The sequence below is a fragment of the Aythya fuligula genome, chromosome 18 (genome assembly GCF_009819795.1).
Source record: "Aythya fuligula isolate bAytFul2 chromosome 18, bAytFul2.pri, whole genome shotgun sequence".
Taxonomy (NCBI): domain Eukaryota; kingdom Metazoa; phylum Chordata; class Aves; order Anseriformes; family Anatidae; genus Aythya; species Aythya fuligula.
In genome coordinates, this window is record NC_045576.1 from 7,629,738 (window position 1) to 7,642,037 (window position 12,300).

At 33.9% G+C, this 12,300-nt stretch overlaps 1 protein-coding gene across 3 annotated transcripts in view; it reads right to left on the bottom strand.

The window, feature by feature from the left end:
- Positions 1-12,300, bottom strand: part of STXBP4 (syntaxin binding protein 4) — a 72,880-nt gene that overhangs the window by 47,913 nt on the left and 12,667 nt on the right. For all 3 annotated transcript variants that reach the window (XM_032199869.1, XM_032199870.1, XM_032199868.1), the window contains 9 exons: positions 11,024-11,109; positions 10,217-10,346; positions 9,539-9,671; positions 6,749-6,855; positions 6,166-6,349; positions 5,642-5,720; positions 2,750-2,844; positions 2,159-2,255; positions 394-506 (listed from right to left, as the gene is read on the bottom strand). In XM_032199869.1, coding sequence (XP_032055760.1) covers positions 394-506; positions 2,159-2,255; positions 2,750-2,844; positions 5,642-5,720; positions 6,166-6,349; positions 6,749-6,855; positions 9,539-9,671; positions 10,217-10,346; positions 11,024-11,109 — 1,024 coding nt within the window. The remainder of the gene's footprint in view (positions 1-393; positions 507-2,158; positions 2,256-2,749; positions 2,845-5,641; positions 5,721-6,165; positions 6,350-6,748; positions 6,856-9,538; positions 9,672-10,216; positions 10,347-11,023; positions 11,110-12,300) is intronic.

The following is a 12,300-nucleotide window of genomic DNA, read 5'->3' on the forward strand; positions in this document are numbered from 1 at the left end:
ATTCAAGTATTCCTATGTTACAAATAGACTATTTGGGCATTCATTCTTACACGTTACCTCCAGAGTAAAGCAATATTCCATCTAGGAGTAGTTCACATCAAAGGGCCCCATAATTGTTTATTAGTCACATAGGTAGTAGCAATACATATTCCATTTAAGAAACCTTGGTAAATCACTGCTGTCCATACTTACGACTCACAACATAATTACATGAATTGCTTTCTGCAAAGTAGGTTGCTTTAAAAAGCTTCACAGAAACTAGGTTATCTTAAAGCACAGCATGATACAGAGCTGTTCTAAAAACCTGCCCAAGCTTTGGAATAATCTCACGTATACTAAGCTCTCCAATAATCTCCTCACAACAATTAAACACTGTACAAACACATACTTTACCTGTGAATTTAATAAACTGGCAATATCATTGATCCCAAATGTTACAGGATTTTGGCCACCATCTGTTGCATTCAGTTGCATGGAGAACAGATTCCTTGAAACTTCAACGAAATCTAAAAAACAGTTTAGCCTGCAGGTTCAGTTTAGTAGCAGCATCACTAGATGCAACACAACTGCTAACACCACAATGTAAGGCCTACTCTTTATAAATGCAGTATCTGTTCTCCCTAACCTTCCTAAAGGAAAATGTAATTCTTTTACATTTTTGTCAGGCATGTTTCTCTGAATAGAAAAAATTGGTAAAGCTGGTAAAATTAAGAACACGTCTTGGGATGAAATGCTTCTTCAGTTGTGTAGGAGAAGGAAAACAAAAGGTGGTACAAAGTTCAACCTCAAAATACCTGATTAGAGATGTTGTACATTTGGCAGGCCTGTGTGAAAAACTAAGAGAGACCTGCACATCTGTTTTACACCTGTCTTCTCAGTGGATTGGATCTTCTCAGAGGAGACAGTCTCTCTGCAGCAAAAAAGGGGCAATTTTGTGCTAGTTCATAGTTCATCTTTACATTTGCAAGTAAGTCCTTTAAACCCCTGATAGAGAGACCTGGTAAAATTGATGCTGAGCAAGAAAGTTTTATATATAGACACTGCAGCATTTGTAATCAATATAGCTATTAATTTAGAACGTAAAAAAGAAAACATACTGCTATGATATGAGAGAAAATTGGAAATTTAAAGATCGGTTAGTGTATACCACATAAAACCTGATGGAAGATCCAACATATCTAGTGATAAGATACTTGAAAATCCAGTGCCTTTTTAGATGGTTTAGTACAAGAAATTGTTTTTCTTAAACCAGTTCTTGATGCTGTTTTTCATAAACTTCAGGAAAATTGAAATTACCATGTCTCACAGTTTAACACAAATATTCTTAAACTGTTAGTGTCACCTACCAAAATTGTCATAACCAACAGAAAAAAAAACTCATTCCCATCAGAATTAGATTTAGCTAGAAAAAAGACTGTGATGGTCTCCGTGCAAATGTCTCTTCACATGCAATAACTGAAAGGTTCTTGCTTGTCACAAACCAAACGAGTTAGATGGTCAGTTGGGTTAGTTGCTTCAAGAAGTCACTTTAATCACCAATACTATCCCAAAGAATTTTTGGAACAATTACAGTACCTATCCTAAAAAGTAGTACAGTATCCATCCTAAAAAGTAGAGGCCTCCACATTTTAAGGGGTCTTGATTATCTGTACATACATATTGACTTGGACACAGAACACTTCAAGAACACTTCAAGAGTGTTATCTTCGACAATTATTTATGCCTAAACTGAAAGCCACTATTAACAGAGGATCATCTGACTGCTTCTTAAAACATAAAAATAAACAGCTCAGTTGTTTAAAATGCAAACCATTTTATTATTTTAATGAAATCTTTTCTTAAGGAGAAAGTACGTCTGTTGAAAAAACTCACATTATTCAAATACTCTACTTTCATGGCAAAAATTCAGAAATTAGTGAGCACAAACCCCAAAACTTTCTCACGGTTGCTCTTAATTAAATTTGTAATTACATTTACAATTACTTAGTTTCAGAATGCCAAGCTTATTTTTATAAACTAGAATAAGGTTTTTGCCCCAAAGTATTATTTTATTTGCCGTAGCAACCCAATACTGAGAGAAAATGTATTAACAGTTATTATCTATCATTTCTATATTCATACATCTCATTATTTTTCTGGGTAATTAACAAATGATTACCTCCGAAAGACACTGTTCCTTTAGAATCTTTCTGAAGTTGCTGCCTTAGGGTTTGCTGCTGTTCAACTGTGGGCTGAATCCCCAGATAATTCAATGCCTGGAAGGAAAAAAAACTTATTTTGGAGAAAAAAAAAAAAAAAGGCTATGGATAATGACTGCAGGGACATGGGGGAGTAATTAAAGAGCTGCACTTCAAAGAGCTTTTGTATCATAGTATACTCTCACTGACAACACTTTTATTCCAGAGACTCTTTGTGACTTTTCCTTCTAATTGAGAGATGTTCAGATATTATTTAACCTTGAATAATGATGAGTGCAATAAGAAAAACCCTTTGTCCTTAATAACTTCCTTAAAAATCCTGAGGGATGTTCAGATTCCCAGAAGAGTTAATCAGTAATTAGATTAACAAAAACAGTAATTTGCCCAATATATAAAATGAAATACTGGCCTACAACCTGAAACAACTACCCAAACAGGAAATTTCATATGTATTTTATACCTTAAAGTTTGAACCTTGAAATATTCTCCAGATGTTTTACATATATCATAAAGGGGGAGATAGGAAAACTTAAAGGATGTGAAGTGTTTACCCTCTCCAGCTTTTCTGCTTTGAGACGAATAGTAGAGTTCAAGAAAGTCTTCCTTCCTTGCAGCTCATAATCGTCATTCTGGCTGGGTGCAATGACTAGAAGAAAAAAAAAATAATGAAATAATGATTCCGTTGTAATGCTTCCTTTGAAAAATCTGTTATGTAGCTGTTCTTCAAATGGATGCCAGCTAAATACCCACTTGCCACAATAAAAACTAATATTTAGATTGACTTTTTCTTTAAAAAAAGGCATAATGCTAATAAGAAACAAAAAATATAGGTATCAATAACAAACTTATTTGAAATTGTCCATCAAAAACTGACAAGTAGCAAATTAGCAGATAGAAACCAGGAATAACTTCAAGAGATTCATCAAGCATATGGCTTATACTTGTGGTATTTTCTTTTCTCTCTGTAACTCTGGAAACAGAAGGGGAAACACACTTGTGAATTTCAAGAGAGACCTTCAAGACACACCCTTGGCATAATCAACAGTTCCTAAAAGCCTATCTAGCAATCTGGAAAATACTGTGAAAGAGAGGGAATGACCTGTTGCCAACTAAGGGCTGCATGGAATTACTTTAAACTGCATTCAAACAGGCTCCTCTGCATGTTTTCCTGGGGAAGAGCTCTTTTCCAAGGACTACCTACCATCCGTTAAGCTCTGTATCCAAAGTGTTCATCACCTCCTGTCTAATTCTTTAAATCAGAAATGCAACTATTTTATGCAATGTTAACTAGTTGCATTAATTAATGCATTATGGTGAATCTATTTCATTTCCAGTATTTACAGGGGATTAGTTTGAGGAGAAGAAAAGAAGCTAGCAGTACTCAGCAGTCCCTGCGCAAGATTTCAAAAACACTGCTCCTTTTTTTTTTCTTTGTTCTAATGGAAGTTGAAAAATGCAATCACAGCTTTGTCATGTTTGAAACACAAGAAACAGCAGCCTTTGGAAGCCCTTGAACACAGACAACTTTTTTTTTTTTTTTTTTTTTTTAGGTGTATTACATTATATAAACGGAAAAATTCAATGCCTGTTTTTTTTTTTTTTTTTCCCAGAATAAAATAAAATACTTGCTTTTATTCATTATTTATAAACTTAATTTAGATCTCAATTAATTATTTCCTTAATGGACTCTAGAGGTACTCAAAGCAAAAACACCATTTGAAAGCTACAAGACCATGCAGATTCAGATCCTCTCAAAAGAAACAGAAGGAATCACACAGATTTTTTTTTTTTTTAATTTCACGGTATATCTGTTTCCAAGCTTAAAGTAATTTACATCCTCTTTATATGCCAAAAGCATAAATGAAAACATCTTGAAAATCTCTGACACTAACACCTCTCACATGCTATATTAAATTCTGAAGAGATTGGGCTAGAACCTCAGATGAATTGGCATACTTTCTTTCAACTCAGAATGAAAAAGCTTTGTGTATGAGTTTCTGCAAGAACTTCTTAAAATTGTGCTGATTTTTTCTCTGAGCATTTAGAAATAATCTAAGAGCTACTTCAGTTTTTCAAGGTTATCCTTGAAAAGGGGCAGCGTGAGAGAAGTGGCAGCTTTGGCTAAGGATGTGCTGTAACAAAAACAAAAAGTGATATGAAACTTCAAACTGGAGCTGCAAGAATTTAATTTCTGCTTTCTACTCTATTAGCTATGTTATTCCAATAGACTAAGAAACTATGGCCTTCTTGGTCTCTTTAACAAAGAATGAAACTCCTGCATATTGCATTATATTAATCAAGAGCCTTGATTAATATTCTGAAGGCTATTCTGAATATATTCAGAAGTAAGACTTTTTCTTGTGCCTTTGATTTAATCACTGTGTTTTTAATCATCAGTATGACAAAACTGTGTGGTCATTAAATGCCATCTGTATTCAATAATACGTCCTTTCCAGTTTCAAAAGTTCACATTCAGTCAGCTCACCCTTCACGGAAGGAAGCAAACTGGGCAGGTTTGCAGTATGGAGACTGTTTCATTTAGAATTAGGATATCTAATTAGGACCATAATAAGCCCAAGTGCAATTTAAATAAAGTCACTGGAGCAATATCTAATATGAATCAGATTCTTTATGTTTGTACTTTACCTTATAAGTCTTCCCCTCAGACATGTAGGAGCACAGGTTATTCTTACTTAATGCTGCCCAAAGAAAAAGAATATAGCTCCAATCTTGATATAGAAATACAAAACAGGATCAGTTATATTATTGTTTTATTTGAGAATCTCACTGTTATGCCTGTATTTTCACTGTTTATAAATACAATGCATATTGGTTTCCCAGAGGAATTATAACAGTTAAATTCAGATTTGGTTCTGACCAAATTCTAGAACCTTTCTTTATTTTTTCTTAGTGTTGTTTTCATAAGATATATTCAAAGATATAATCAAAGGGACTATTGTCTTAGTTTGAATGCCATGGCTCTCATATATAAATATACACATATGCATTTTATTTGTTAATAATTGAAAAAGTCTTAAAGAGGTCTGCATGTTGTTTCTATCCTTCCAAATCCTTGATTTAAAAAAAAAAAAAAGTGTAAGCAGTATATATCCACAGAGTTTCATCAAATCAAGAAAGCACAGTTTCTATGGTAACCTAATCTTGGTCTATATGTGAGTCTTCATTATCTGGTTTCTACTGAGTCTATTATCATTACTGCTATATAGCAAATGTTGTGATCACTCATTTTTGTTTGGTTTCAGCTGTTTGTTGTTATATCTGACAGAAGTTACTGTACAATCCATTGATCTTTATCCTTTATTTAGTACTACAAAAATGGTGCAATATTACTTTTTTTTAGAAGCCTATAGAGTCTGTACTATTTTCTGTTAAGACAATTATTGAAGAACAAAAGTGTGACAGGGAATTAAATCAGCATTTACCAGGAACTGACACATCAGTAGGACTGCTCTCTGCAGAAGTAATTGGAGATTGCTCTTCCATTTTGACTCCAGTTTCCATCTATGAAAGAAAATCAGAAGTCATGAAATACCATTTTCTGAAGTAGGTCACAAGCCAGACTTGAAATACACATTAAACTAAAAGAGAGGGAAAGGAAGGAAGTCTAGGGGGAAAAATAGGGCTGGACACATCCAAACAACTCTAGCAGAAAATGCAAGGCATGGGGGTGGGGATGGTGAGAAGGTATGCCACTCAAAACTTAGATCGGGGCCTTATCAAAAGCTTAGATGGGGTTGAATAACTTGACAGATGAAGACAGCATAGCCCCTAGGCAGCCTGCTTCAATGTTTATAGCTCTGACAGGAAATGAAAGTGGGCAAGAATTTTGGGTAGGAACATAAAAAGAATTGAGAATCCCCTGTTTTGACTCTGACAAGGAACATTTTATTTTATTTTATTCAACATATTTCCTCAGTTTATATTAACGAGTAATAAGAATACTCACAGCATTAGGAGTGACCGTTGAAACAAGCTTCCCATCAGGAGACGCTAGAGGACTAAGGACTGCAGCTTGTTGTCCTCCATATGTTCCAGAAGATGTTAAGAGACTGGAAGGACGTGGCAGATTCTCTGAATAACTGGGAATATTTTTTTGTCTTATAAAAGCTATCTCCCAAAAACTTTCAAACCTAAAATTAGAATTAAAAAACTTTTAGCATACTGTATACTGTTCTGTTTATAAGAGTATGTATAACAAGAACAGAAACTGTATTTTCCCAAACACTGTGCATGATTATTCCTTTCCATTTTTCTAATAGGATGTTCTATTCTCTATTATTAGAACAAGCAAGCAGTGCTTTAAAATATATATATATATATTTCAAAAAGGAATTAATATATCATAGTTTTAAAGTGCTAAAAGGTTTGAGTCTTTTTATATGGCACAGTATTTCAACTGTTTATTTCAGAAACATGAATATAACCTGTGTTTCCTCTAAGCATCCATGACAAGACTTTTCACATTAATGCAACAATTAATATTATATAGTAACCCATTTTGGAATTAGCAGTTTGGTAGTAACAGATACCTCATCTTTGCTCTGTTGATTATACTTTTTGCTTCTTCATAGGAGACGCCAATCATTGACTCTTTGTTTATGGATACTAGTTGATCTCCAGGCTGCAATCGTCCATCCTAACCCATAGCAAACAAAAAAACCAAAACCACAGATTTTGTGTTAACAACTAACACTGCAGGAGGAACTGTACAATCACAGCATGCACTCTGCATCTGTTAAGACATGAGACATCAAGAATGGCTACACATTTTGCCTAACAATTTTCCAGAAACAAACAGCAGATCAAATGATGGAAGAAGATAAAAAGACACAACTTACCATTGATTTTAACAACATAGGAAATGTAAGGACCCTAAAAGCAGCTTATACTGTTTATCTCACATCGAAACCAGATTTCTTATGTATCCTTTAATTAACAGTGGAAAACAACCACTTCATTCAGTAATAATTATTGTATAGATTTTCATTTAATAAATACTAAAACTAAATTGTCTTAAGTAAATCTATGAATGTAATTCAGTTTTTTCAAGGTAGGAACCTTCCCAAGATGGTACAAAATTCCATTTCAATCAACTTGCATTCCCACATAGTTAGCTGGGCTTCACCTGAATAAAAAGCATGATTGAAGCCTCACGTAACATATCCTCTTTTTCTTTTCTTTTTAACGTATGTATAAAGTGAGAAACTAAAGCAGATGTTCTATTCTCTAAATTTACTGCAATCATTTAATCTGCATGACAGCAATCATTTTAAAAGCTTCATCAGACAGAATGGATTTCAGTGAAATTGTGTCAAGAAATCTGGACCCAGGGATATACTTCTGTTAAAAAAGAAGAAACCACAGAGAGTAATTTTTTTCAGCAAGGAGTACCAACCCATCTGACTACAGGAAATTTCTTTGCTAATTAACTCAGCTGAGAGCAGAATTAATTTGTTTTTCAAGAAACAGACATTCTTGGCTATACACAGGACTTTTCAGGCACTTACTATCCACATTCATCTCAAAGAGAACAACAGATTCTTTCTATTAGGAATTCACCGTTCAAAAATACCTTAGAAATAATACTGTCAACTTTGTGCTTCTGTTGAATTATTCATTGCAAACTTTCTACCAAACACAGTAACATATCACATTTCTGCCTTAGAAACTGTAAGACAAGACTTTAAATATGCTTGGGTAGATTCTTTACTAATATAAAGCTTTTTTTTTAACTCACATTCTAAAGAAGCCTGAACAATTTAACTGAAAATGATTGTCATTCACCTACATATTATACGTTGTCCATACCTATGGTTACAGTGTAATGACATTTGTGTAATGTAATACACACAAAACTATACATAATATGTCCGTGTTCTTCAGTTTTTAAGAAATATTTCATAGAAGCAATCTGACCGTGTGAAACAAACTATGCACAGAGGAAGATTCGTAGGAAGTAAGTGAAATGTCTTTTTAAGACCGGTATAATTTTACATATTTGATTGACACATACATCAAATTTTAGTTATGTTATTTCAGCCTATGATAGCACTTTACTACATTTTCCATCACATAGAAAAGCTCTAGTCTAGAACCTCTCTTGCATAAAGCCTGCTGTAAGATATCAATTTCAATGCTGCCCTCTTGTGGCAGAGATTTAAAAAACTCATAATATTTAGGTTTCTCAAACACCTAACCAAGCTGGGGAAATTACTCTAATATTGCTAAATGTACTGCATACTAATGGCTTGGTCTCACTCAATCAATTATAAGCATGAGAGACTGTAAATTATATATATTTACAATTTGAAACATTTTAAAAAGCTATAACAAAACAGCAGAAAACAGAAGAATTATTACTATTTATTCATTAAAAAGTCTGGCAGAAAATTACATTTTTTCTATCAATCTCTGCCTTTTGGGATTAATCTTAATCTACAAATATTCAGTTACAAACAGTTTAAGACTGTTTTTAGGGCAAAACTCTTTGGCTGTGAAATTAAGTTGTACACTCTCGTTTGGCAGATGGCAAACATTGGTTTATCTACACATCAGAATAACCGTAATAACACAGGATGAAAAGAAGACACTTGGATAAACAGTTCTGTGTACTTGAACCAGACAGCTGTTATTTATTCATTTTTTAAAAACCTACAAGACCTCCTGTTTTACATACTGCAGTTGTCATAAATGAAAATAGTAATCAGTAATGATTCATGTTTTATTAGTCTGCTCTATCATTTTTTTTTAAATTATTATTCGTATTTCCCTATACAATACTTTTCAGCTGCAAGGATTCAGCTAAACCAAATACAAAGGAAAAGTGATTTTTTGAATGTCCAAGTGACAAAAGCCATGTAGATGTAGTGACATAGTTTAGTGGTATGGTTTAATGGTGGATTTAGCAATGGTAGGTTAAAGGTTGGACAAGATGATCTTAGAGGTCTTTTCCAACCTAAATGATTTTATGATCTATGAAAAAAAAGATGCAAACTGTGTGTCTGTCCCATCCTTGATGATTAGCTTGTATCATGTAACCTCTTAAAAAATTGCTTTCTTACTTTCTGCTTTGGAAATTGGGAAAATAAGATCCTCATGTACCTTACACAAACTCATGAATAATTTTCATTACCACGTAACCATGCTGTGGTGTAATAAGGTAATTCTGTCTAGGGAGAAAGCAAGGAGAAACACAAAAGAAACAAAAATGAAATTAGTATCTATGATACAAATGTATGTATATAATACTAAAGTATGTATAAAACGAAGGCAAAAGTACAGGGGACTGAACAGTGTGGCAAGAAGAGGTTTTTATCTACCTTATGACAGTCACCACCAGGAATAATTTCTTGAATGTATACCAAAGGCCCTTCATTTCTGTCAATTCCTCCAACAATATTCAAACCTAGGCTTGTTCCCTTGCAAACAGAGATAATCTGAAATGCACTATCCCTAGGAAGAGAAAGAAGGAAAAGTAGAGTTACTTCACAGGTTTAGACACTCACTAGAGACCCACAAGTGATAGTGTCTATCTTGTTGATCTCACTAATATGTACCACAGTAACCAACAGATAAAATGGACACAATCTTAATGTTCAAGCACTATCCTGCCTGCTATATTACAAAATCAGCAACTTCAGGTGTTACTTCAGGCAATTACAAGAGGAAACAATGTATTATTTTGCAAGACTAAACTTTACTACTATATCCCAAGGGATGACCTACCTACAATGTAAACCAGAAGCATTAATTTGTTATGAGATACTGAGATCAACAGTCAACCTGGTTGATCTACCACATAAACAATGAATAAATGAGATAAAATGAGAAAAATAACTTGCAAAACCCAAAACTTTGTAATATCAATGGTATTATGTTACAGGATTTAAAAAACAGTAATTTTGAACACTTCAATGCTCAACCCAAAATCTTCCTCATTTGCCAAATACATTTTCTACATCTCACACAAGAGAGTTACAATCAGCTTTGGGAATTACTTTGGAAGCTTTGGTGATGGCGCAGGGACAGAATTATTTCTGCTAATGGTGGTAATAATATCCTTTGGATGCAATTGAGGACTCTGTGACCTTGAGGATGACCCAGACGAAAGGCTGTCTACAGGTTTTCCTTTAAGAATAGAAAGGACAGGGAAAAAAAAAAAAAAAAAAAAAAAAAAAGATGTAAAACACACATTTGGGAAAAAGCACAGTTTCAAATCATGGGCCTATTTTCATGTTAGAAAGCAGAAAACTATAAGCAATCAGACAACCAAAAGAAAGTTTAAGTCTATGCAGCTAAGAATTGAGCCAGGGGTTCCAGGAATAATTTTTAAATTATAGCAAGGGATGATTTTTTTTTAAACTGGGTGAAAAAAAATCACAACTGTCTTTCCTAAAGAGTAATTGACCATGCTGTATAAAGACATTCTCACTAGACAACAATTCCAGGAGCATTAGAATTTATGGTATTCTAGTTCAATTTTTTATTATTACTTTGTAATCTCATGGTATCTTTCATCTACAAATACCAAACACAGTTCACACTACTCATTAATTAAAATTGCTGAAAGTAGGTGGCAGAACATTTGTCTTAGAGATGGGGAAACCTACACACAAACAAGTCAAGTTAAATGTTTAGACTACAAAGTAAATGTTAAAAGTCGTAAGTAAACACGTGCTTAGCCTGACATTCTCTTGCTCCAGTACACCCTTTCCCCAAGTAGAGTTTTCAGTGCTGGAGCCTAGTCCACAGAAGCATGAAGATTGTCCTACAAGATTATGTCAGGATGGGAAGAAATCTCTCACCAGCTAATAGCTGTGTTGGAGAACTTCTTGCAGAGTTGGTGTCACTGTGAGAGCCATACTTATCCATCAGGTCAAGAAACTCTTTCCTGTGGAAATAAAAAGTTCCTCTTTGTCAGGACTTCGCATTAGTTCTAAATGCACCCTTTGAAATCTGCTAGTGTCTCTGCTGAACAGTTACAATTCCTCAGAAAGCAAAGTTCACCCTCAACTGAAAGAGGAAAGCCCTGTCAGATACAAAAGCATTCAGAAGAAGCAAGAGAAAGGTAATATAATCCAGAAGAATAAAGATGGAATAGCAACAGACTATTGGTAGAAAAGCTTAATTATTACCTCTCTTTACCCTGGATTTCAAAACTTTCAAAACTTGTAGTTCAAGTCAGCTACAGATAATAAGACACGTGGTATTACTTGGGTCCAAAACAAATTATTTACATTAGATGTAATCAGATAATATACCCATAGCATATTTGTATCTTTAAAGAATGCTTTTATTTCAATTAGTTTGAATGAGAACCCAGAAGAGAATGGCCATCAAGGTTGTGGCATTAGCCCTAGTCAAAAAGAGTACAGAAAGAAATATTCATTAGTTATACAAGAAGAAGTAAAACAGATACAAATTCTTAACTTCCACTTTGCTTTCTCAGAAGTATGTGGTCCATTTCATCAGAGGTAGATATCATTATATATTAAATATTTTATGTGCTTGGGCTTTGCTTATCTTTTTCACGATTAAATCTTTTAAAAAGCTCCAACTGATAAAATAAAGGGCAAATTCTTCAGCTGTGCATGAATATTTGAGCTATCAATTCTCATTCACAGTAATGTCTTGTTCTACAGTACTAGTTTCCAGGATTGTGAGTAACACCAGTCACAATCTAACAGGAAGACATTTGCAAAAAAATGTTATCCATCTGAAATACATATTTGCTTACTACCTATAATTTTCTTATACATGCCTTGAAAAATCTATCACAACATATGCAGATGAAGACAGACCATAAGCAAGAGCTTTTGCTGTACTAAAGCACAAAGCTATGCTCATTTTACGAAAAGAGAAGTTGTAAGTAGTTGTTCTTTCAACCTCATGGTGAATGGTGAAAAGAAAGTTCTGATTCATCTTTCTGTGTAAAGCTTTAGAACTTATCTTTTTCCTTTCCTACACAAAAATATAAATTCAGACTTGATCCACAGGATTTAGGCAGGCACATTCTCTGTTGCCTGTTATCTTCACTCCAAAGGCAGTCTTGCTTTCTTTGCTATCCTGTCTTGCTTTTCGC